The sequence below is a fragment of the Zalophus californianus genome, chromosome 11 (genome assembly GCF_009762305.2).
Source record: "Zalophus californianus isolate mZalCal1 chromosome 11, mZalCal1.pri.v2, whole genome shotgun sequence".
In the NCBI taxonomy this organism is placed as follows: domain Eukaryota; kingdom Metazoa; phylum Chordata; class Mammalia; order Carnivora; family Otariidae; genus Zalophus; species Zalophus californianus.
The window spans coordinates 101,502,626-101,529,178 of NC_045605.1; the positions used below are offsets into that span (position 1 = coordinate 101,502,626).

The 26,553-nt window shown below is 45.8% G+C and overlaps 2 protein-coding genes, 1 long non-coding RNA gene and 1 other non-coding gene across 5 annotated transcripts in view; 2 read left to right on the forward strand and 2 right to left on the reverse strand.

Moving 5' to 3' along the window:
* DTX4 (deltex E3 ubiquitin ligase 4) overlaps positions 1-26,553 on the forward strand; it is a 58,341-nt gene that overhangs the window by 30,380 nt on the left and 1,408 nt on the right. The window contains exon 9 of one of the 2 annotated variants that reach the window (XM_027578974.2): positions 2,498-2,764. The exons of the other annotated variant lie outside the window; for it this stretch is intronic. Within the exon in view, the coding sequence (XP_027434775.1) occupies positions 2,498-2,731 (234 nt within the window). The 3' untranslated portion in view covers positions 2,732-2,764. Of the gene's footprint in view, positions 1-2,497; positions 2,765-26,553 lie in introns of those variants that run through there. 2 annotated transcript variants of the gene reach the window in all.
* On the reverse strand, positions 864-14,676 carry LOC113914108. Its single transcript, XR_003517381.2, has 3 exons — positions 13,599-14,676; positions 12,774-12,848; positions 864-997 (listed from the first exon to the last, which is right to left on the reverse strand). It is a non-coding gene; the product is annotated as an uncharacterized LOC113914108 (long non-coding RNA).
* MPEG1 (macrophage expressed 1) lies at positions 2,773-11,073 on the reverse strand. Its single transcript, XM_027578972.2, has one exon. The coding sequence runs from the start codon at positions 10,938-10,940 to the stop codon at positions 8,787-8,789; it is 2,154 nt and encodes a 717-aa protein (XP_027434773.2). The 5' UTR covers positions 10,941-11,073; the 3' UTR covers positions 2,773-8,786.
* Positions 21,984-22,123, forward strand: LOC113915664. Its single transcript, XR_003517788.1, has one exon. It is a non-coding gene; the product is annotated as a U4 spliceosomal RNA (small nuclear RNA).

Sequence of the window (26,553 nt, forward strand, 5' to 3'; positions counted from 1 at the left end):
GAGTCCTAGTTTTGCAGTTTACCAAAAGTGGGGACTGGCATAAAGATTAACATTCTGAAGTCTTAGTTTCCGGATCTATAAACTAGTGGTGATCATTTCTATCTGCATGGACAGGATGTTGTAAAAATTAAATGAAAGTAGCATTTGTAAAATGCCCAGCATGGTGAAAACTATTGTTGTAATTACACACGCTTCAGCTCATATTTATTTACTGTGTCTACATGTCCTTTTCTACTGATATACAGTTGACCCTTAAATAACTCAGGCGTCAGGGGAGCTGGTCCCCATTTCCCTGAAGTGGATATCCACATAAAACTTTTTTTTGAAAGATTTATTTATTTGCGGGGGGAGCAGAGACGGAGTGGGGGGAGGAGCAGAGGGAAAGAACCCTCAAGCAGACTCTCCACTGAGCGTGGAGCCCTACACAGGGCTCCATCCCAGGATCCTGAGATCATGACCTGAGCCAAAATCAAGTCAGACAGTTAACTGCCTGAGCCACCCAGGGGCCCCTCCACATAAAGCTTTTGACTACCCCAAAACTTAACCAGTGATAACCTTGCCCTTGACCAGAAGCCTTGCCGATAACATAGGCAGTCAATTAACACATATTTTGTATGGTATATGTATGACATGCTGTATTCTTACAATAAAGCAAGCTAGACAAAAGAAAATGTTAAGAAAACTGTAAGTGCTGTCCTGTAAAAGTTTTTATAGGACTGTAAAAAAAAAAAAAAAAAGACCACATATAAGTGGACCTGAGCAGTTCAAACCCGTGTTGCTCAAGGGTTAACTGTATTCACACCCTCCTCTCCCTCCGATCCTCAGTGCAGAAGCATCTTCCTCCCTGAAGTCTATACAGATTCGCATCTGAGAGTCAACAGAGTAGTGATTCAGACCATGGACGGACAGTGGAGTCAGGCAGTCCTAAAGTCAAGTCCCCCTCTGCGCTTGCCTGGTGTATGACCAGGGCAAGTCTTATTCTGCTGAGCTTCTTCATCTGCAGAAAGGGGATTAATGAGAATACCTGTTGTATTTAATTGTCGTAACTACTACATGACCCAGTGCTTGCTACTTGTAAGTGAACACTCAGGGGAGCTCGATCATATTTCTAATGTATGCTATTGTTATTGCTGTAACAGTTATAATTACCCACCTCCAGCCCATACCATGTTGATGGTAGTTCTTTTTTTTTTTTTTTAAGATTTTACTTATTTATTTGACAGAGAGAGACACAGCAAGAGAGGGAACACAAGCAGGGGGAGTGCGAGAGGGAGAAGCAGGCTTCCCGTGGAGCAGGGAGCCCGACGCGGGGCTCGATCCCAGGACCCTGGGATCATGACCTGAGCTGAAGGCAGACGCTTAACGACTGAGCCACCCAGGCGCCCCAGTGTTAATAAGTCAAAAAAAAAAAGAGAGAGAGAGAGAGCACAAGCACGGGGAGCAGCAGAGGGAAAAGCAGGCTCTCTGCTGAGCAGGGAACCCAATGTGGGGCTCGATCCCAGGACCCTGAGATCATGACCTGAGCCGAAGGCAGATGCTTAACTGACTAAGCCACCAGGTGTCCCAATACTTATTTATTTTTCAGAGAGAGAGAGCAAGGGGAGGGGCAGAAGGGGAGGGAGAGAACAGATTCCCCTCTGAGCATGGAGCCCATCTCAGGGCTCAATCTCACGATCCTGAGATCATGACCCAAGCTGAAATCAAGAGTCGGACGCTCAACCGACTAAGTCACCTGGGTGCCCCCTGGTAGTTCTTTTTTGAATCCAGGGTATTTTCATCGGGTGCTTTCTTCATGCTGGATAGGATATTAGGCAGTTGTCTTACTCAACAATGATTTTTTTTTTTAATTTCGCTGAATTAGAACATTCTGCAAGGCCTAACACCTCACTGGGCCTCACTTATGAAATAGAGACGATAATAGCCCCTGCCAGATCTGCCTCCAAGTGTGCTCGTGAGGACCAGGGGAGCAAATAAATATGAAATAGCCTGGTAGAGGTCACAGCACTTCAACCACGTCACTGGAGAACTACGGCACGTCTTTAGCTGCATGTGCACTAATACCACCTTTGGCGGGGGGGGGGGGGGGGTGCGAGCGAAGGCACAGCTTCCGAAGCTCTGGGATCATAAGTGCCTTGAATTCCTAGGTCCTATCTTTTAGCCGTGATGTTGGTAGCTAACATTTCTTGAGTAGCGTGTGCCAGTCTCTACTATGAAAACTCTGGTAACATTTAGCAGATCATAGCATTGCCATTTTGTAAGTAAGGAAATTAAGGCTCAGAGAGGTGACATCATTTGTCCAAGTTCCCACAGTTCACTGGTGACAGAACCAAGACTTGCGCCTCCCTGACTCCACACCCAAAGTCCTTCTATTCACTGTGCCGCTTGGGGCATCATGATGCAAGAAGAGGTGGACCTTTGGGAAGACTCTGCCATCCAAGGCATAGTCTTTGACCGGCACTAAGTGTCTGCCTTTGGTCTCCTGCCTTGACTCACTCAGGTGCTGAAGCTTCTGCTTGTGGCCTGGGATCGCCGCCTCATCTTTGCCATCGGCACCTCCAGCACCACGGGCGAGTCAGATACCGTCGTCTGGAACGAGGTCCACCACAAGACAGAGTTCGGCTCTAATCTCACAGGTCACGGCTACCCAGATGCCAATTACCTGGATAATGTGCTGGCTGAACTGGCTGCCCAGGGCATTTCTGAGGACAGCACTGCCCAGGAGAAGGATTGAGCTGGGCGGGGGGGGGGGGGTCTTTGGGCCAGGAGGGGCCGTGGGGACCACAGGGCGGGAAGCGGGAGAATCAAGGTGGAAGTCGGTGCCATGCCCTCCCGACTCTCATTTCCCCTTCTGTCCCGTCCCCCCCCCCAGACGGGGGGGGACAGGACATCCCCCATCCCTCCAGGCCACAGGGGGCAGCCAGAGTAAGGTGATGTCATTCATAAACCTCATCCACCACAAAGGGGACAAGGGATGAGGGCCATCCTCGGTCTGTTCCCATGGAGTTTTCGGTGCTGGGTAGGCAAGGAACCCCCCCACCCCCCTAAGTAGGGGACATGGTCAGCACACTTAGGGTACGGACAGTGCACAGGCACTCCATACCCTGGCCTTGTGAAGCCTGAGGTTCAGTACCTCAGCTGGCTTCTTGCTGCTTCCACTCTCCTATGAGAGCGGAGTTTCTGCTTTTCTTTCCTTCTCTGGAGGCGAGGAGCTCTCACTGTGCAAGATTGGGGGGCAAAGGGGTGAACCGCTAAACTGCTGTGACATCAGAAATCGATGCCTCTGTGTACAGCGAGGAAGTACTTCTCGCCAAGAGGGTCAGGGAGGCAAAGGCTTCGGGGAGCACATTCAGCTCTCATAATAGTCCTTGGCTTCTCTGGGCCCTCCCTCCTCACATTTTTGACCTGTCCAAAGAGGCGTCTGGTTCTCTTGTGTGGATGGATGGACTCTGGGATTCCTCTCTGGGGTGGCATCCCATGATGTTTCCAGCCCCTCTCTGATCAGACCAGAGTCTGCATCCCACTTAGCATCTGAACTGTCCTCAGGGAGAGGAGCCCAAAGCCTTCTTCCCAACTCATCCCAGACCAGCTCAAAGATTCCATGAGTTTCATCAAGTCACTGTGAGTAGAGCCCACGCTGGGCTCTGTGCCGTCTGTGTATGTGCATATGTGCGTGTGTGCATGTGCGCGTGTGTGCGTGTGCGCGTGTGCGCGTGTGCGCCACTGGGCCAGGTTGGTGGACAGTCCCACCCTGTTCTCCCATTCTGTTTTGCAAACTGTCAAACTCCAGTTCTGATGCGGACCAATCAGGCTGTGGTTCCTTAACTTTCCTCACCCTTTGCAACCCATCCCATAGAAAACTTGGACCCAGATGGTAACGATCACGCATCTTGCCAGATGCCCCAAGGAACTGTGCTTGTGAAGAAGTGTAAGGTGAGGGCTGGACTGACCCCTTTTTATATCCCTTTCAAGACTGGATCTAACCAATTCATCCAGTCTTGTTTCTATGAGGGCTTTGATCTGTCTCCATGTACATTTGCTAATCAGAGCTCAGAGGTGGTGCTGGGCCCTTCATCTATTACAGATTGACCTAGAGCATGGAGGGAGACTTTTTAGCTCATTCCTAACAGGGTTGGGACCACATCATGGTCCAGTCCAACCTGCATTTGGGTTGTGTCCCAAGACTCTGTCCCCTCTCCAGCATCCCTCTTGCTTTTCACTTCCCTTAAGGAATGAATTGGGGGTCAGGGAGGACAGAAGGGGGATCCAGAAGGGAAACCCGATTCCCCCTTGGAAAGTGGGTTCTTTGAACTATATGTTTGAGGGAAGTTCCTCTGGATACTAATTTGAATTTATATACCTCATGTTTTGGGGGTTTGACGTATATATATCCATATATATTTCATAATATTTGGAAAGTTTTTGATGCTACAAAATGGAAACAAAAGAACCTTCAGAAATGGTACTTAAGTTAGAACCTGAAGCCAGGCTTTCCTGCGAACTGGCTCCGTAGCTGCTTGCTGTTCGCCCACAGCCGTTTTGACATTCATGTGGCCAGTGGGTTCCCCTGAGTGTCACCCAGTTCCTTGGGACATGCTGGCGCTGAGCCTTTCCTCATTCTCCAAATGGCTATCAGGATGCTAACTGGCTCCAGCAGAGGGAGCTCTGATAGGAGGAATTGTTCCTGTGACACCTTAGGTCCAGTTTCTCCCGTCAGCCAGCCGCCATCTCATCTCACCTTTGGACCAGGACGTTGGACCTGAGTTCACTGCACCACAGGGCACAGTTTCCTGCCACAGTCAGGGAGGAAACATATGAACTCAGTGGAAGGGACATCACTGCGGTGTTTAATATCACACCCTGTGCCCTCTGCCCGGCTACTGTGTACCAGAGATCATTGAAGAGCCTCACTGTAGACTTAGTACCATCTCCACCTTCAGCGGGAGACCCGGGTCAAGTGTCTGCTGAGCTTCTCACCCACAGGAATCAGGACACAGATTGAGGGTCGGTGGGTAGAAACACACAGCTGTGGAGTAGGTGGGGAGAGGAAGAAAATACACTCTGACAACTGGCAGTGGTCAGCGGGGAAAGGCTGGTTTCCCTGCAGCAGGCAGAAGAAGGGGTGGGCGGGGCAGGGGACAGCTGAGCGAAGAAGGGAGAGGACTGAGGATGGACCAGGCAGGGAGCCAGGGGCAATAACCACTTTGAGAGCAAGTCTTCATACCTTCAAGCCTTCCCTGTCTAGGATGCTGACTATGTCTGTGCCCCGGGTCTCTTCCTCCCTGAGGATGCTCCATAGGCGCGACCTCATCCTAATGCTGTTCTTCTGGGGGGCTTTCTAGGCAGAAGGGATCTTGAATCTCCTTTCTAACACTGTGCCAGGCAAGGCGGGGGTGTCCCTTTGCCCTTTCTCTGGGCCAGCCTGGCAAGGCGCAGTCTCGGGCTCAGTGAGAACCCTGCCAGCAAGGGTCCTGAGCACCCACCCCTCCGACATAGGATGTTTTCCCACCACTGCTGTTCCCGCTGTGTCTCATGGCCCGCGAGGGGAATCCCATGCCTTTCCTTTCATGCACCAGCAGCCTACTTTCTCCCTTCCTGAGTCTCCAGGGGTGACAAATGGGATTGAGGACAAACTCTGTCAGATGTGCATCCCTTAAAGGTTACTTGTGTATATGTGGTGGTGTGTGCCTTTGTGTTTCATACCCTTTCCTCTACCTTTTTTGTAAAACTTGGACTTCTCTGTGGTTTTACACTTGGTCAAAAGTACTCGTCCTGTTATTGCACTGTTGTGTGCATGAGAGGGTAGGGGGCAGGCCCCGTGTGGTACAAGAAAGGGCCCTGTCCCCTTTTCTTGTCTGTGATCACTGGCAATTGAGTGGGGGTTTTCTGGGAGAGGGAAGGTGAATGTCCTAATGTAAATCTTTGTAGCTGGTGTGTTTTGAACTCCTTGGTGTTGCTCTGTGAGAGGACATCGCCACCTGGTGCTCATGAGGTGTATGTGCAGAACAATAAATGGCAAGTGAACAACCACAAATTGCTGTTAACCTTCTGCTTTTTACAGATGTGAGGCATGTGGGGCGCCTCCCCGACCTGTAAGCAACCACAAGCCCCAAGATGGGGTGGGGGAGTCCCTTTTCTCTTTTTCCCCCCCACATCTTTTCCACCCACACATTTGACCAAGGGACCCGGCTTGACTTCTTGTTCCTCTCAAGATCTAGACGGCGCCCACGGCCACGATGGGGGAAATGTGAATCTATGTGGGAAACACCGCCTTAAAAAACAAGCATGTTTCTTACAGTTTCCTCCACCTGACTACTATGTAGCGTATGTTTCAGTAATTTGCAGGCTGTCGTTTCTCAAATAAATACTTAGTATTAATCATCCCGACACTAACACGAACACAAGATGCAAATGCAAAGCTGCCCTGATCACCCAAATGTGTCTCTTTTTCTGAGAGTCTAGAGAGTGTTGTTTTCGCGAAGCCGAGGTTCGTCTTCCCACAGAGCCCAGCCTGAGCTCCTGGGTCAAGGCAGCAGAGCCTGTGAAATTCCTGCTCTGGGTTCTGACTTTGCAAAATGACCCGAAAACTGCAAACTCCCGCATTTTCATTTCCTGTGGGTGAGCAGTCAGACGGCGTGTTTCTTAAGTACACATTTTAATGCATACTTATGCATAATTTTGTTAGAAATGTAAGTTTGTGAAGAACTTTTATTTCAAAGGGCAGTTAGCATTAAAAGTCCGAGAGCCCTTAGCTGTACTTTGTCTCTCTCAGTCATCTTCAAGGAATTCACAGGGGAATTTGCAAAAAAAAAAGTGGTTAGTTCAGCTGAAATTTACCCACAAAACCCCCAGAGGTTTAGGAGAATATTTTAATGCTTAAGTGGCAGGGTTCAGAGACGAGGTTGCAGAAATCAGTGTTGGCAGCTGGGCAGTCGGGGATGAGTGTGAGTGTGAGTGTGAGGGTGAGACGAACGAGTAGCCTCCTTCCCATCATCCCACAGGCTGGGATGCTGCAGGCTCCTCAGAAGGATTTATGTAAGCCTAAACTCGTGATTGTGAATGTTAACGAGGTGAGGACAGATTATCCTTCATAAAAATTAACTCATTCGTGGCATCTGATTCAGTGAGGAGATATGTAACTATTAAAAATGTTGTAGAGAAGGGGCGCCTGGCTGGCTCAGTGTGTAGAGCATGTGACACTTGATCCCAAGGTTTGTGAGTTCAAGCCCCACGTCGGGAGTAGAATTTACTTAATAAAAAAAATTTTTTTTTAGTGTCGTGGAGAAGTATTAATAGACTCACCTTAATCATTACAATTCGGTGAGGCTGGTATAAAAATTGGGCCAAGCCTCCCACCTAAAAAAAAAAAAAAAAAAAAAGGAAGAAAAAAGAAAGAAAGAAAGTTGCGCAAAGCCCCAAATGCCAGGAAATACTCATGCATCCTGCTGCGTGCCTGAGGGAGGTCAGCCTGGAACTGAAATAAATGTATCACAAATGGTGTCGGATGCCTTTTTTGTTTCATTTAAAAACATAGATTTGATCATGTCAGGCCCTTTTCTGCTGGGGGAAAAAAAAGACAAAGGTAGGGTACATAATTGGTAGGTTCTGCTCTGTTTTGTTTTAGGGAGGAAATAATACTTAGGTGTGGGCTTACTTTGTCTCCTGCCCCTAGAAAAATGCAGACTTCTTGTTGGAATGTGGTGTGTGGGGAGAGGGTGGGGGTGTGTGTGCGCACATGTGTTTGGAGTATGTGTGTATGTTTGGGGGGGTGTTCGGAGGGTGCACACCTGTGTGTTTGGGGGGGTGTTCGGAGGGTGCACACCTGTGTGTTTGGGGGGGTGTACACGTGATGCGAGGACAGAAGGGGGAAGGGCCCCTCATGGACGAAGCAGGCCCCTCTGTTACCCCTCTGGTAACAGAGCCCAGGAAACTGTAATGCTTGTTCTACCCCAATCTGCAGCTCCATAAGCCAGGGAGGTGGTTAAGGGTAACCAGTTTACCCTGAGTGCCAGGATCTTGTCCAGTTCTCACCCTTTTTTTAACTTATGCCTTGTCTCCAAACCATCCCTTCTCTCTTGACCTCCTAATAGAAGATTGTAAGTTAAAATATTTTTTTGAGGACTTTATGACAGTCTGAAGTCCAAGAGTGACCTGGTCTGAGTGAGTCTGGATTGTGGCTGGAAGGCTGGAAAACGTGGACTTAGTAGAGACAACATCTTGCTGTTCAGATGAGCTTGAGAGGACCCCGTCCATCAGTACAGAGCCCTCAACGGTGAAAATCAGTGGCTAGGCGGGACTTCCCGTATCTTCTGGTGGAAATTTCAGCCTCCAGGAGCATGAACTCCAGAGAGATTTTTAAAAAATCAAAACAGTAGGAGGGTTAACACTTACAGACAGAATGTCTTACAGCTCGTGAACTGGAAACCGTGGCCAATCTCAGATTAAATGCATGGTCTCCAAATCCAAAGGTCAACACGCTCCCCCCTCTCTTTTCTCACGTATGTATTCAGGTGAAGATAATCAACGATGCACACAGAGAAAAGATACCCCCTTCGTGTTTTAGCCCCCATGATGACTTTGGCTTAAAAAGTCACGTTGGCTCTCCTACCCCACCCCAACCCTGTCCACGCAGCTCTGTTCACTTCATGGCCGGGAGCCCTAAGGAAGTCACAAAGTTATACCTGCTTTTTCTTGCACCTGCCACGCCAGTCCTCAAGAAGGCGGAAGTGAAGAGTGAAGGGATGAAAGGCATGCTTGCAGAGACGAGAGAGATGTTTCCTGGGAGAGATTTAGGCCGGACTCTGCTCCTGCTCTTGGTCAGGGGCGCCCCCCGTCTCTGCAGAGCCCGCTGCCAAACTCTGCCTCTCGTCCCCCAATGCCTGGTAGCCCCTCTTCTTGTACTTCCGGGTGCCATAGATGGCCAGGGCAATGGCGGCTGCCAGGACAGTGGTGACCCCCATTGTGACCCCAGCTGCTACCCCTCCCGAAAGACCACTGCCGTCCCCGCGGATGACCCCCATGGCCCTGCGCAGCTCTAACGGCTCCCCCAGCCTCCACTGGTGGGTCTGGGAGTCTTTAATCCAGGAACTCGCCGTCTCGCTATTTGTCACGATGACAGTGTTGGTGGCAGCCTGACTCATGAGGGGTGGTGTGGTGTAAGGTGGGAGCCTGGCAGGGGGCAGAGCCCCTCCTGTGAAAAGCCCAGCCTTGACACAGTAGGACACTTGGCAACCATCACTGATGAGGGCCAGGTGTTGGCTGAAGCCCCCGGGACACTTTTTTAGAGAAGGTGCCCCTAAATCTTCGGCTATGGCAGAATTTACCAAGGGGTTTCCGACTGCACAGCTAAAGAACCCACCAAAGGGGACGGAAAACCTATATCCCAACTCATAGTCCTGAGAGGCACATACCTTGAGGTTTTCAAAAAGTCTCAGTAGAAAATAGCCAGCCGGGCAGGACTGTGCATTTGTCAAAGGGTTTATGCTCTTACCAGTGAAGAGGCCCCCGAAAAGCAGTCCTGAGTTTTCTGGCATTTGGCCACTCGCCACGCACCAAAAAGCCCTAAATTCAGCCTTTGCCACCCGGAACACATCTTCACACACCGTCTTGCAGAAGATGAGGAGGGTGCATCTCCGTTGACACTCCAGGTGGTTGTAACCTTCCTCGTGGATCTGGGACAGCAGGCGGACTGGGGAGTAGCCAGAGGGGCAGGAGAAATCACCAGTGAGGGGATTCTTCTGCTCCAAGTTTTGGCAGAGCTGGGCAACCTCCTTCCCTGACAGCTGGGTGCATTCCTGATAAACTCCTCCGAAGGAGAAATTGGTCATTTTCCCCTCGCAAGAGCCATCATCAGTGTTGGCCTGAAAATTGAAGTTGGGCGAATTGACATCTGTGCATCCAGGGTAGGTGTTGAATGTGTAATAGTGCCTCACGGCAGCCTCCACCGTCCGGGACAACTTCTTCACCAAGGGCCCTGGCAACTCAGGCAACGTGTCAGGGTTGATGAAGAAATGTAGAGGCAGGCCATCGCGGTCTATGGCCACCAGGTTGTTGGTGATGTTCTGCTGCCAGGCCTGGAGGGTGATGCCTGGGTAAAAAGGAACCCCTCCGATGCTTCGCACCCTGGAGTTGGTTCGGTTTGAGAGATAGCTCTTGGTGAGGGCACTCTGCGACGTGTAGTTCTCCTCAAATTTGTAGTTCACGACGTTCATGAAGGCAATCCCAGCAGATGCGGTCACAGCGCTGTGACTGCTCTGGCTGTCCTGTAAGAATGAGGATCTGATGTGGTCCTCCTGGATGAGAGCAGCTCCAGCATCCACACTGGTGATGATGTGGGTGCCATAGTTGAGGACCAGAAGCTCTGCCAGGTAGGTGGCCATCCGCGTCTGGTTGTTCTCCAGGCGGTCAGAGATGTCCATGAGCTCCTTCTTAAACTTCCAGCTTAGTTCTGAAGCTAAGTTGATTTTGACCGTGTAGATCAGGTTTCTTACCTGAACCCGTGTAGTTATAGCTTGGTCTTTCACTTGAAGGGTCTTCATCTTCTGGAAATCAGAGGAGAATTTGCCATTGACCTTGGAATAGAGGGAAAGCTCCAAGTTGATAGAGAAGGAGGTGCTGCTCTGGTAATTCACCCAGGACTCCAGGATTTCGGAGTTCATCTCTAGGTCGCTCTGTTTCTGGGCGATGCTGACAATTTCATCGGGGATGATGTACTGTCCATCCTCCGTGGTCCTGCAGCTCCTGTAAGTCAGGTCCATCACCCGTCCCATGTCCACGTTCCGCAGGTTATCCCAGCCCCCTCCGGGTAAGACTTCTAGAGCAGGTAGTTTTAACGCATTCTTGCATTTTTGAAATCCAGCCTCATTTGTCTCTCCCAAAGGCTTGTCCGTTTTAGCCCACACTACTACTGCCCAGAAGAGGATAGCACCCCTGAGGCTGTTCATGGCTCAGACAGCCCCAGCCACACGCCAGCCCTAAGTCGCAGCCAGAGAGCTTGGTGCAAACTGAACAGATGGGAAAGAAGGCAGCTGCTGAGACAAACACATACAACGGTTCTCAAGCCACCAGTTCCTCTTTAGGCTAATCTAATTGCCAAATAAGGAAATGAAAGTCTATCGGAATACTAGGGCCCATCAGGACTTTGAAGAAAATCATGTTGTACTAGATACGCAAACGCAGCCCTATATCCCGAACAGCCCTATATCCTCTAATGCCCCACCACCACCCCCCAGCCCCAGGCTAGTGACTGCAGCAGCAGTGGGCTCTCAGAAAAAGGGCGACCGCATGTCTTAACTGCTTCCTTCACGGGAGATTTCTGGCTTTGAAAGAAAGTTTGGTTTCATGTTTTGCTCTGATGTTTCAAATTTTCCTTGACGTCTCTCTCGGGACTCTAGTATCAGTTTCCTTTTACTGTAAAATGCAGAGGTGAATGGCAACATCAGCGTTGCTGAGGCACCCCGCCTCCACCTTACCTAGGCTCGCGGTAGGTCAAGGCCAAGGCCTGGGTTCCCATTCACCTGAGGGGGAGGGCGGTTCACACACGAGAAAGGAGTGAAAATCTTGGACACAAGTCCTGTGGAGTTTCACTGTCACAAGCCTAATAGTCCAGGCTTTGGAGGTGCCATTACCTGAGACAGAGCTGTAGAGACCTGAAGAGGACTCGGTTTTGCTACATGCTGGAAACCTCAGTGTGTACTGTCCTCAGCATTCAGAGTGCAAGCAAGTGATCCGCACACTGTGTTGTTTCCTTCCATGTAGAAATGTTTAAGCAAAGAGAAAATCCACACTCTAATCTAGATTTTGATTGATGCAAAGCAGACAGTGGCCAAGGAATATTTGTTTGTATATACACACTTATACATCCTCTGTGTGTGTGTGTGTGTGTGTGTGTACACAGTTGGCAATAAGTGGGTACCTGCTGTTACATCTTTAATTTTTTGTTCTGCTGCTAAGTTCATGTACTCAATATAGGTGCGTAAAAAAGAATGTGCCTCTTTATTACTTGTTCTTTTAAAGCAACAATTCATTTGTTCTATCGTTAGGAGAACATAATTTCATGAATTTCCTTCTGTGCCTATTAGACCCTGTAATTTGGAAGAGTGTTTCCAGACCCATTGATCTAGTACAGGATTCATCAAAGCCCAGCTCCATCACTACTTTAAGACCACTAGGGAGCATCTTAGTACATTCAGTGGTAGCCAAATAATCCAAAGCAATTAACGAAGCTCCCAATGGTACCCTCAGGGCCCCCCAAATCTTACCACGAACCAGATGCAGTGCTGAGGCTGAAAACATCATGTTTCAGTTTACAGGTATCACGACACTATCACCTGAAGCAACCTGGGAAAAGTTTTCAGGGACTTGAACAGCGGCATATGGCCCCTGATGCAGTGACAGGTGTTTTCAGATAGAAATAGACCAGTTGTCCAGGTTCACAGGTGGAACTCACTCTTACTAAAACCTTGGTGATGTTCTGGGTTTATTCATGGCTAGGTTATGATGCGTGGAGGAATCTATTTATATCGGGGAGGGATTAATGTATAAGCCAGTGTCCAGTTTATATTTGGCCAGAGAAGCAAGCCTGTGCACAGGATGTCCTGGCTAATTTATAAATGAGTTAGTTATAAATTTGTAGCTCAGTAGAGTGATTCGACCACTAGAAAAATTAGAAGTTGGTGCCCTCGAGTACTTACAATAAGTCTATTAAAATCCCCACACACTCCTTGTCAGACTGTCGCAGGGCTAGTTCATCATCATGAGAAAACTCTCATACTTACCCGGTTTTGGAGACATGCTGACAGTTTCTTACTTTTTGTTTACTTGTTAACAGATCCTGTTGCATTCTCACTCTTCTGCAATGAGAATAAAAGCAAGGCAAATATAGACCATTCTCTATACAGGTGTTACTATATCTCTGAACGCACACAATTGTCCTGTTGTTTGGATAGTCTTCTTCATTTTTACCGTAGCAAAAAGTGGAAAAATAGCTAAAAGAGCCAGCAGGAGTGAAATTATATTGCATCCATATGACAAAATATTTTACAGCCATCATAACTATATTTGCTTTATTTTATCTTTTTTTATCTGGTAATTAGGTTTTTTTTAATTTTTATTTTTTTAATATTATATTCAGTTAGCCAACATATAGTACATCATTAGTTTTTGATGTGGTGTTCAATGATTCATTAGCTGTGTATAGCACTGGGTGTTATACGTAACTATATTTTCAAAAAATTTTACTAGCATAAGAAATTCTTATGCCATAATGTTAAGTGGTAAAAGCATGATAGACACAGTGTGATCTCCACCATGTACACATATATATCACAAGAGAGATATACACCAACTCATGGACAGCGATGGTATCCAGCTAGTAGGTTTTATAGATGATTTAAATTTTTCCCTCTCACTTTCGTATATTTTTGGAGTTTTCAACAAGGAGCATATCTTTACTCATCTGACACATTTTTAGTGAGAATCTACTAAGTGGCAAACACAGGGATGGGTATGGAATAATCATCGCCTTTGTACTCAGGAAAATAAGCAATGAAAATGCATTTTAAACACAAAAGAAACAAATTATTTTTGGAATTTCCATATACCTGAAATGATGTGAAGCCTGCGATTGCTGTGTTCAAGGAAGTTCTCTTTTCTATTCATGGAGAAACAATGCAAAGAGAAGTGTAGAATGACGGGAATTCCAGCACAACTTGAATTTGCGTGCTACCGGCAGGACTTGCTGCTCCTGGCGGTCAGGTGTGAGGAAGTGGCCATGAGACCTTGACTGTGGGGGGGGTCACACATTCCTTTCCCGCTTTATTCTGCTCACTGGCAACTTCCTCTGCTTTTTCTCGTGCTGAAATGCATATGCAATCGCAGAAACTCTCCAGATGGCTACTCTCAAAGGGCCTAAAAACCCGAATGTTGGTCTCTAAAAGAAAAAGGCCACTTTTATGCAAAAGATATACCTCAGTGCTGCGGAAGTGTGATTTCACTTCCTCCAGAAAGAGGCGAGAGGGAAGTCCCACGTCTGCTTTCTTTCTCAGTTTGAGCACGTGCAACCTTCTAAGCCAAACCATGATTCACATCTGAGGTGCAGTTCTGTGTGGGCTTGGGGCAGGTCTAGCTGTTTCCTACTTCTGCGTATCACCTGCGGTCTGACACGGGCAGGAAACCCTGGCTGTGTTTGCGGGGACCAATCCCTTTCTTATTTTTAGCAGGAATCCAGGAAACCAGCCAAATGGTTGCAAAATGGGTTGAGGAACAATGTCTTTTAGAGATTCTGGAATAAACTTGGTTCTGGAAAATCCAGGAGGTATCAGTTAACAAAGTGACCACATTTTCTTTTCTTGAAGAGCTGATTGCTAAGCTGATGTTTGGAGAGCCGCTTTGTCAAGCCCTTCCCCTCTGAGACTGTTCTTCCCTCCAGGATTGTTTGCATTCTGACCCCCAAAATAAGAACACCATGGTTCCTTGAGTCCTTTTAACCTTGGTAAAAACAGAAGGCCCATGTGAAATGCCGCATATTCCCACTGGAAGCTAGGTCAGGATTTGCCAACCTGTGCCGTTTTTCTTCTTTTCTTGGTTAACACTTTTCCCTCCCCTCTTCCTCCCAATTTTGCTAATGCTGTGTCTCCTCATCCACTATTCCCTTTCTGTTCCTTTTTTTCTCTTTGCCATTTCCACCTGTAGGTTTGAGGGACACAGTCTGTGGTGTAAGGTGACATTTTCACTGCAGTAAAGAAGAAACAGTCACTGACTCTTTAGGCTGCACTTCCTTATTCCACGTTATGGCAGACATCACTCGTCAGTCGTACCGTTCATTCCTGCTGAGCTCTGAGGCTGCCTCCGTGTGTGCCTTTCCAGCACAGTTCTCCAGGACATTCTAATGAAAGCCTGATTCATCCACCCATTAAATAGATACTTATTTTTTTAAATTTAAATTCAGTTAGCCAACATATAGTACATCATTAGTTTCAGAAGTAGAGTTCAGTAATTCATCAGTTGTGTATCACACCCAGTGCTCATCATGTCATGTGCCCTCCTTAATGCCCATCACCCAGTTACCCCATCCCCCCAAGCCACCTCCCTAAATACTTACTAAGCATCTCTTATTTGTTGGGCACCCATTGTAGGTGCCATATTTGGATTAGCCAATACCAAATTTAATGCTCTTTTAAGAGTCTGGGTGACTGAGTGAGCCCTCAGAGCTCCTTTCCTTTTCCATCTCCTCTCCAATCTAAGCTCTGCGGAGACAGAGCAGTTAGGACCAACCCATTCCCCTTCCCCATCTGCCTTCGGGGTTCCTAATGACATCAGTCTAATATGAAGAGTGCTTCTTGTATTCTCCTTCAGCTGAAAGCAGCTTCACATGAAGGGCTTTGTACCCAACAGGACTGGAAATACAGTGGGATTCCTCTATGTCCTTGATTCTCGGTCCCCACATCTTTCCTGTCATGTAACTTCCTCTCTGAAGAATAGCGGAACAAAAGAATTGACTGAGTGGCATTTGACCTCCCTGGGTCAACTGCTGGCAGATTTCATATTTCTATATTTGTTTCATTACTGGGTAACAAAACAGTCTAACATTCAATCTTTCCCTCTTTAACCACAGGATCTTCAGATGGGACTTTGAACAGAGATATTTTTCTTTCTACCGGAAATAATCATGAATAGGTTAAGGTAAAACAAGCAAATTAGGTGAGGTGGTTCTTCCAGAATTATCTGGAGTTGGGAGCTTTGGGTCCTCCACTGAAATATTCCTATTGTCTCAGGAGTGCCTGGGTGGCTCAGTGGGTTGAGCTTCCGGCTCTTGTTTTTGGCTGGGGTCATGATCTCAAGGTTATGGGATTGAGACCTGCACTGGGCTCCTTGCTCAGCGGGGGGTCTACTTGAGATTCTCCCTCTCCTTCTGCCCCTCCCCCAGTTGTGAACTCTCTTGTTTGCTCACTCTCTCTAAAATAAATAAATCCTTTAAAAAAGATATACCTATTGTCTCTGCTTTTTTTGGTGATCTAAATGTGACATTAACAGCCTGGGCTGTGTTGTGGGTCTATTCAGTCTCTAGATTTTGTTCTGCTTAGTATAGTAACTCAAAATACCTTAAGTCTGGACTGATAAACATGGATGGGAAACAGTTTTCAGAATTGAAATGTAGGCAACATCCTGGCTCCATATGTGACTTTTGGGCAAGTTCTGGAGCCTCCCTAAACCCCCGTCACATCAACCATGAAACATAAGAAGTAACATCTACCTGTATGTAACAGGTGAAGTTGTAAATCATCCATGTAAAGCAATCATCCATGTAAAGCTCCATATGACCCAGGTAGGAGCTCGGTGTGTATCTGCTTTCAGCTTTGCTTAGCTTGCTGCTATGTTCAGGTTGACTCTGTAGTTCAGTCCTTTCACAATGGAAATAGGAGAAAAGGCATATCTCAGGAGCTTGACTTTCTTTTGGTTGTCCATTTGACAGCATGGGAAGCCGTACTGACTCTGAGGGATCACCTGAATATTTTTTACTGATATCCTAAACAAACACAGGCATCTCTTTAAGAAAAACAATCTAGTAGCCATGCCATCTGGATTAATGAGAAAGGTAAATTAGAAGTGATTGGTTGCTTTATCAAAGAATTCATCCTAGGAGGCTTTTAGAAGGGGGTTGACAAATTTTTGCTATAGATGGCCAGTGAGTAAAAAAATTTAGGCTTTGAAACCAAATGATCTCTGTGGTAACTATTCAATTCTGCCCTTGTAATTCAAAAGTAGATGATATGTAAATTAATGGGCATGCTGTGTTCCAATAAATCTTTATTTACAAAAACGGGTTGGGGTGGGGCTGGATTTTGGCTATGGTCTGTAGTTTACTGATGCCCAATTTAGAATCATAGAATTATAGAATCCCATAATTGGAGTGGACCTGCTCTCCCAGCCAAGACTTAAGCCACCTCCAATATAGTCTCACAATCCAATATAATCCAACCTCTGCTTAGGTGTCTCCAGTGCAGGGTGGCTCCCTACCTACTGTCTGCAGATAATTCTGATTCTTAGAAAACATTTTCTTCAATTGAACCCAAATTGTCCGTTTGATCCTCTGGTGGCTGAGATCAGACTTTTGGGCTATGGCCATCTTGACAGTGATGCTGTATACCAGATCCAAGCAAGAGAATGTGGTTGGCTTACATGCCCACCATCCTGGAAGTCCTGTGGGAGTATGATTAAGTCTTTCTTGTTTAATGACTAATCAGAATGGGTGAGGACCATAGTGTGAGTGTCCTAGAGGCCTCTTGTTGACCCAATTATTCCTTAATCAGTGGGTCATGAAGAATTTCAGGGTTTCCAAGGCAGGGATCAGAGCAGATAGGGTACTTGGTAAGCTTGGAAAAGTAACTGTTAACCTACAAGACAAACATATTTCTTTCTTTCTTTCTTTTCTTATTATGTTATGTTAATCACCATATATTACATCATTAATTTTTGATGTAGTGTTCCATGATTCATTATTTGCGTATAACACCCAGTGCTCCATGCAGAATGTGCCCTCTTTAATACCCATCACCAGGCTAACCTATCCTCCGACCACCCTCCCCTCTAGAACCCTCAGTTTGTTTTTCAGAGTCCATTGTCTCTCATGGTTCATCTCCCCCTCGGATTTCCCCCCCTTCATTCTTCCCCTCCTGCTATTTTCTTCTTCTTCTTTTTTTTTTTTTAACATATAATGTATTATTTGTTTCAGAGGTACCGGTCTGTGATTCAACAGTCTTGCACAATTCACAGCGCTCACCATAGCACATACCCTCCGCAATGTCTATCACCCAGCCACCCCATCCCTCCCACCCCCCACCACTCCAGCAACCCTCAGTTTATTTCCTGAGATTAAGAATTCCTCATATCAGTGAGGTCATATGATACATGTCTTTCTCTGATTGACTTATTTCGCTCAGCATAACACTCTCCAGTTCCAACCACATCATTTGCATCCCAAAGATTTTGAACAGTTGTGTTTTCATTTTCATTGGTTTCCATGAATTTTTTTAATTCTTCTTTAATTTCCTGGTTGACCCATTCATTCTTTAGTAGGATGCTCTTTAGCCTCCATGTATTTGAGTTCTTTCCAACTTTCCTCCTGGGATTGACTTCTAGTTTCAAAGCACTGTGGTCTGAAAATATGCAGGGAATGATCCCAATCTTTTGGTACCGGTTGAGACCTGATTTGTGACCTAGGATGTGATCAATTCTGGAGAATGTTCCATGGGCCCTAGAGAAGAATGTGTATTCCGTTGCTTTGGGATGGAATGTTCTGAATATGTCTGTGAAGTCCATTTGGTCCAGTGTGTCATTTAAAGTCTTCATCTCCTTGTTGATCTTTTGCTTAGATGATCTGTCCATTTCAGTCAGGGGGGTGTTAAAGTCCCCCACTATTATTGTATTGTTGTCAATGTGTTTCTTTGCTTTTGTTATTAATTGCCTTATATAATTGGCTGCTCCCATGTTCGGGGCATAGATATTTACAATTGTTAGATCTTCTTGTTGGATAGACCCTTTAAGTAGGATATAGTGTCCTTCCTCATCTCTTATTACAGTCTTTGGTTTAAAATCTAGTTTGTCTGATATAAGGATTGCCACCCCAGCTTTCTTTTGGTGTCCATTAGCATGGTAAATGGTTTTCCACCCCCTCATTTTCAATCTGGGGGTGTCTTTGGGTCTAAAATGAGTCTCTTGCAGACAGCATATGGATGGGTCTTGTTTTTGAATCCAATCTGATAGCCTGTGTCTTTTGATTGGGGCATTTAGCCCATTTACATTCAGGGTAACTATTGAAAGATACGAATTTAGTGCCATTGTATTGCCTGTAAGGTGACTGTTACTGTATATTGTCCCTGTTCCTTTCTGGTCTATGTTGCTTTTAGGCTCTCTCTTTGCTTAGAGGACCCCTTTCAGTATTTCTTGTAGGGCTGGTTTCGTGTTTGCAAATTCCTTTAGTTTTTGTTTGTCCTGGAAGCTTTTTATCTCTCCTTCTATTTTCAATGACAGCCTAGCTGGATATAGTATTCTTGGCTGCATATTTTTCTCATTTAGTGCTCTGAATATATCAAGCCAGTCCTTTCTGGCCTGCCAGGTCTCTGTGGATAGGTCTGTTGCCAATCTAATGTTTCTACCATTGTACGTTACAGACCTCTTGTCCTGAGCTGCTTTCAGGATTTTCTCTTTGTCTCTGAGACTCGTAAGTTTTACTATTAGATGTCGGGGTGTTGACCTATTTTTATTGATTTTGAGAGGGTTTCTCTGTGCCTCCTGGATTTTGATGCCTGTTTCCTTCCCCAAATTATGGAAGTTCTCTGCTATAATTTGCTCCAATATACCTTCTGCCCCTCCCTCTCTTTCTTCTTCTTCTTCTTCTTCTTCTTCTTCTTCTTCTTCTTCTTCTTCTTCTTCTTCTTCTTTTTTCTTCTTCTTCTTCTTCTTTTTTCTTCTTTTCTTCTTCTTTCTTCATCTTCTTCTTTTTCTGGGATAATAACCCCAATTATTCTGATATTGTTTCATCTTATGGTATCACTTAACTCTCGAAATCTGCCCTCATGATCCAGTAGTTGTTTATCACTCTTTTTCTCAGCTTCTTTATTTTCCATCATTTGGTCTTCTATATCACTAATTCTCTCTTCTGCCTCATTTATCCAAGCAGTTAGAGCCTACATTTTTTATTTCACCTCATTAATAGCCTTTTTGATTTCGACTTTAGATTTTAGTTCTTTTATTTCTCCAGAAAGGGTTTCTCTCATAACTTCCATGCTTTTTTCAAGCCCAGCTAGTATCTTTAAAATCACCATTCTGAACTCTAGCTCTGACATTGTACTACTTTCTGTATTGAGTATGTCCCTGGCAGTTGGTACTGCCTCTTGTTCTTTTTGTTGAGGTGATTTTTTCCATCTTGTCATTTTGTCCAGAGGACAATAGATGAATGAGAGAACAAAATGCTAACAAGGTAACAATGTCCCCAGAAAATATATATAAACAAATCAGAAAAGACCTGAAACTGGGAGAAAAGAAAGGGAAAGAAAGAAATAAGGGAAAAAAAAGAAAGAAAGAGATAAAAACAAACAAAAACAAAACAAAACAAAACCAGAATATGATCAAATATGATCAGGCTGGTGCATAGATCAGTGCCACACACTAGATTTTGGGTGTATTTTGGTCTGTTAGAAGAAAGTGCCTCTCAAAATTTTAAAGAAAGAAAAACATATATGTACAAAAATAACGGTTAATACGATGAAGGGATGGAATATGACTGCAAAGATGAAAATTATAAAAGATTTTATAAAAGGAATTGATAAGAAGTTGGTTAAAAAAAGAAAGAAGAGGATTAAAAAAAAAACGAGAGAGAATGTGATCAGGCAGGAGACTAGAACAAAGCCATACACTAGAGATTTAGGGTATATTTTGATCTGTTAGAAGAAACTGTATCTCAAAATTTTAAAGAGAGAACAACTTATATATATATATACACCAAAAATAAGGGTAACTACTATGAAGGGATAGAATATGGCTCTAAAATTGAAAAATAAAAAATATTTTTTACAAAGGGGATTGATAAAATGTTGGTTGAAAAGGGAAAAAGAAAAATTAAAAAAACAGTTAAAAAAATTAACTTTGAAAGACTAAAGAATCATGGTAAAAAAGCCATGAATTCTATGTGCAGTATTCCCCTAGCGCTGGAGTTCTCCCGTTCTCATTGATTGGTAAACTTGGTCTTGGCTTGCTGGCTGTTCGTGCTGATCTTCTGGGGGAGGGGCCTGTTGCCATGGTTCCCAAATGTCTTTGCCGGAGGCGGAATTGCCCCGCCCTTGTCGGTCTGGGCTAAGTAATCTGCTCGTGTTTGCGCTCGGGAGCTTTTGTTCCCTGCAAGCTTTCCCCATGGCTTTGGAGGATGAGAGTGAAAATGGCAGCCTCCAATCTCCGCCCGGAGGAGCCGAGAACTCAGGGCCCCGCTCCTCAGTGTGCCCCCAGAGAAAAGCAGTCTCTCCCGTCTCCCTGGTCTCCGGCTGCACTCTGTGCTCACCCGGCCTGTGACTGAGCGTTTCTATCTCTGGCACCCGACCCCGTGTGGAGTCTCCAAACCCAGCAGATCCCTGCGGTGCGCTCCTGCGCCACTCCTCCCCGGGAAGGAAGGGGAGTCTCCCCGGTTCTGCCGCTTGTTGGGTCCCTGCTGCAGGAGCAGTGGCCCGACTGGGCTGCAGATCACAGTTTATGGCAACCCCGAGCTGAGAGCCCGCGCCTCGGCTCCGTCTCTGCAGCCGGCTTCCCCGCTCCGATACCTGGGAGCTCTGCTGCTCTCAGGCACCCCTGGTCTTTCTGTGACCCCGAGGGTCCTGAGACCACACTGTCCCGCGAGTGTGACCACACCCCCCGCTTAGCCACTGGAGCGACGTCCCTCAGCGGAGCCAGCTTCTAAAAGTTCCGATTTTGTGCTCCGCAGCTCTATCACTTGCCAGAAGCGGCCGACAGAGGCCCCTCCCCCGCCATCTATTTCCCAAATATCGCCTCGGATTCACTTCTCCACATGTCCTACCTTCCAGAAAGTGGTCGCTTTTCTGTTCAGAGAGTTGTTGCTATTCTTTTCTTCGATCTCCTGTTGAGTTCATAGGTGTTCAGGATGGTTTGATCCCTATCCAGCTGAATTCCTGAGACCAGATGAAATCCAGGTCTCCTACTCCTCCGCCATCTTGCTCCGACCCCCAAGAAGAATATATTTCAATATTTTCACAACCTATACACACGAATACCAGTGTTCTGTAGAAAAGCATCTGACACATAGTAGATAGTCAATAAATATTTGTTGTAAAAAATAGCTGAATAAAAGAACAAATGTAGTAAGAACTTTGCAGTCTTAGAACTCTATTAATGAGATTCCAGAACAGTCAATGGCAGAGACCTACAGGCCCCAAGGTGATGGAACAAACAGGGCAAAACATTCCATTTAGGAGGGGTATCCAAGCTTTGCGCAGTGGCGGTATCATAGCCAATGAGGTTTATCCGAGGTGTGATTATTGCTAATAGGAGGGGTATCCAATTTATATTTGAAGTTGAAGACAAGAATCCATATCCCAGAAATTTTATGCCAGCGTTCTGAGGCTTGTCAAAATTGGGACTAGACAGACAAAAAAGGACTGATTCCACTTTATGAGGTTCCCAGAATAAGCAAATTCATAGAGACAGAAAGTAGAATAGCATTTACCAGGGATTAGGGCAGGGAGAAATGAAGAGTGTGAACATGTAACAAAGTTTTGACTATGTGTTTTTATTAGTGGTTGTTGTGGAAGCAAATCCAAACTGAAGAGTTTTCTTTTGACATGCTATGTTGTATCTAGAGACCATAAACACTGCTGGACCCAAAAGACTTTGGCTCCTTCCTCACTTTTGAGCTCAGCTGTAGTACTGGGCCATGTGGGATATGGCTTCTCCAGTAGTTGGCCAGGGGAACTGGATAATACAATCCTGAAGTACAGAGGACTTAATTCCACGTGCCAGTGAACATTAATGAATTAGAGATAAGAGATAGGTGGGATCTGGAAAATAATTTGCTCTTCCTTCCAGTGGACCGTTTGGAGGACTGGTGGCTTCATGCAATCTGTCGGAAGATACTAGACAACTGTATCTTTCCTTAAGCTGTGATCAGCTCAGTAATATACCCCCTTAGTTTGCTTTGTCTCTGTCCCTGCCTTAGCTCCCTTGTGCCTTTACCTTTGCTGCCCTGGGATTGTACCTCCCAATAAAACATTAATTAATGTGGAACATTAGTTAATATTATAATGTCTCTCTTATGTGGTCCATAGCATCCCTTGCATTTGTCACTGTATATTTTAATGACCTTTTTGTTTGACTTTCTTTTCCAGTAAATTGTGAGCTCCTTGTGGGAAGAGACTGTGTCCTTTCATTTCATTTTTATATTACAAGGTCTAGTGCAGTATCTGGTACCTAGCTAATGCCCAACCAATATTTGTTACTATTGAATGAGTAAATAAATGAATAAAGCAGACAAAGCTGGTGATAATTCTCAAGCACACCCCTGGAAAATCAGGCCATGAATGGTCTGATTGGGAATGAATATTCAAGCGGAAGCAACATTATGATAGGATTTTTATTTCAATCTATGCCAATATTTCTGAGCACTTACTCTGGGACTACTGTGTGCTCTTTGTTATTTCTTATTATAAAATAATTTGGTTTTCTGATCCGTAATTATATCCTGGGTGAATCTGGGATTGTGTGAGCCTAGTGTCTTATGTAACAAATGAATCATAAAAGCCCAGAGGGAGTACTCCTACGTGCCAAGAGCTTTTGCCTTATTTGTGTCTGAACTGGTGTTTAAAGCTCTGGCCCTGAAGAAGTGAACCCATATCCACTTCCATACTCACCTTCATCCCCATCCCTGCCAAGTACCTGCGGCTAGTGAGGCTGGCTTAAGGGTACCATGTCTCACCCCTCCCCCCCTCCCTCTCCCTCCTCCCTGATGCTCCTGCACAGTGTGCAAGCAGAGCCTGCCTAGAGGGTGGGGTAGAAGTTGGGTAGGAAGGAGAAACTATCAGAACTGACCTGCCCCAATTCTGACGATAATTCCTTCATGCTGACAGTTGCAACAAGGACTAAGGAAGGTAGAGGAAGAATAGGAAAGAGAAACAGGTCAGCATAATGCAAAAGAAAATAGGAGGGGTTTTATTTAAAATTTCTAGTTGTTACACAACCAAATCTGAGCTTGGTTAATGAGACCAAGGGCCTTGGCTCTGGTCTTAAGGTCTTAAGAACATCTTTCTGTCCCTCTTTCCTCCTGGTTCTCTCTTAAAGCTAGGTTTTTCGTGTCTAACTGGGAAATTAGGGCATCATGGGGCAGTAAAAGTAGCACAGGGTTAGAATTCTGGAGATTTGGATTCTGTTCTTCATCTGCAACTAACCTGCTGGTGACCTCAGATGAGTCACTTCCCCTCTCTAAATCTCTGTTTCTGAATCTATAAAATAATAGTTTGTTGAGCTCCTTTGCAACATCTGCATGATACATGGTCCATGAGGCTACAGTCCAATTAACTTGCTTCAGCTGAAAGCTACAGCTGTGATCTTTTACTAATAAATGTTGAGGATATTCTGTCCCATATGGGTCATGGCATGTACATTTTCGCACTTGTTCCCACTGCTACTTCCTCTTGCTGGCTTGTTTCCTTGTGTGGTTTGTAACTTATGACTCTTGAGCTCCTTTTCCACTGGGGTTTGCTATGGGAAGCCAGTTTGCTCTGGTTCATGCAGTTGTCCCTCCAAGGTGGTTTTAAATTAGTCTCTGCTGAGGCCTGATACTCATACTGGACCAGTGTTTATGTTAATTTCTTGCTTTGGCCTCAGTGTGAAGTAAGACCTCACATTTGCATGAATACAAGCCTGGGGTTCTGATACCCCTTAGAAGATAGCAAGCATCTCAACCATTTCTTACAGGCAAGTGGGTGGAGTTTTTCTCATCTGCAGGTGGTGGCTGAGACAGACAGCCTCTCTTGACTCCCAGTCCCCTGTGAATATTGTACACGGGCCCAGTGGCCTAGATCACCTCCCACAGCCCCTAATGCCCCAGTACCCCGCTATGACTCAGAAAGCCCCTTAGCCACAGAACTTTAGCTCCACTAGCTGCTCTGATTTCAAGTTCTCTTTCTGACACCCAAATATTTCCCTTCTTTGGTTTTGAGCTTGAATCTTTGTGTTTGAAGAAATGTGTCCCTGCATGTGTCTAGGGGGAAGGGGCGTCCTCCACTGGTTGAGTCAGCCCAACCAGCCACATTCTGCCATGTTATGGTTACTTTGTATGGTTGATTTCTCACAGATGTACGGGGGGGGGGGGGGCACACGTGCACTGTGGAATCAGGGCTTTTGGAGGCAAACCTTCCTGCTGTTACACCCTTCCTCCCAGTAAGAGAACTCTTTCACTGAAGTCTGAAGTCCTTTCTCCAGAGACAACTGTTTCCACTGGGAGAGCTCAGGCTTCCAGTGTGACCTGCCTTTCCCTCTTGCTGCACCCCCAGGAAAAGATGGAGAATAGCTATTCTCACAAAATGACAAGAACAGAACTTTTCCAGAGCAGGGAGAGGGAAAGAGAACAGCTGGTCACTGCACAAGTAAGACGGGGAGAGGGAAGGATGAAGCAAGCTGGGCTGCTGGGGTGGAGAAAGGCCTGAGACCAACTTTATTGGTATTGGGATGTTAACAAGAACCACCTCTTCCCTCCTTCCCCTTCACTTCAGTGGTGTGTTTGTGTGTGTATTTATATGTTGTATGATTGTGTATGAGTGTATTGTGTGTGTGAAAGGGTACTGTGAGTATGTATGTGTGAGTGTATATGTGTTTGTGTGAGAGAGTTCTGTGAGTTTGTGTGGAGTGTGAGTGAGTGTCTGTGTGTGTGTGTGTGTGCGCGCGTGTGTAAAGTGCACAGTCAAGGCACTGGGAGTCAGGAGCAGTAAGCTTGAATCCCAGACTTGTCATTCTCTTGCAAATTGCTTCTCTTCTTCAGCCTGTCATTTCTTCATTCACAAAATGAGAGGACTATATGAAATTTACAGATTATAAGCATAATTTTAGCAGTGGAACCTTTATTTCCAAATGCAAGCTCACACAGAAACTAATACTTAAAACATGTTAAAAAAAAGGGGGGGTGACTGCCTTGATTGATTGAACAAGGGCCAGGGCCCCAAAGCCCAGTGGCTTCCTCTCCTTCTCGCCTCTTGGAAAAGGTCCGTACAGATCCCTGGGACCCCTGGAATACAGTATGAAAACAGCCTGAAGCAACGTGTACTTTCTCCAGTTTATTTCAGTGAGGCCTTACAATTATGATCAGAAGGAGGAAAGTTTCCCTAGCCGTGAAATTCACGCAACAGAGCTGAGTGGCATGATTTCCCTGAAAACAGGAAGTCAGAGTTGCCAAACTGTGAAGCCAAGATCCTTGGCCTACCTGCATTCTTGGTTAGAGCAGTTTCACCTCATCTCGGAGAAGCTGTTGACAGGCCACCACCAGCTGTTAGGGAGTGCTTGGAAGGCTACTGGGCTGTAAAGGGGGTGCTTTCACTAACCAACTGGGAGCCATTAGCAAATCATGTCACCCCCCCCCCCAGAGCTTCAAGTCTTTATTTGTGCAAAGAGGGGAATGGAAGAGATTAGTCACTGGTAGGTCACTTACAGCTCTAAAAACTTTCTGAGATACAGTCATATGATTAATGTACTCACAAAAATTTATTGTGCACAGAGTATGTGTCAGGCACCACTTGCTTAGCCGTGGAGATTGTAGTCTAATGGGAAGACAGATATTGGACAATGATGAATTGTATGAAAGGGCAGTACGGAGGGCTAAGAGAACATTCGGGAGGGCTTCAGCTTGGGCTAGGGGGTCAGGATGGTCCTCCAAGACAGAGAGAGAGATACACAGAGGCTCAGAGAGAGACAGAGACAGAGACTGAGAGGGAACCTGGAGAATTATGGGGAAGAGGTCTAGATTGACTACAGAGTAGGAACAAGGGTGGGATTGGAGCAGAGGTCAGA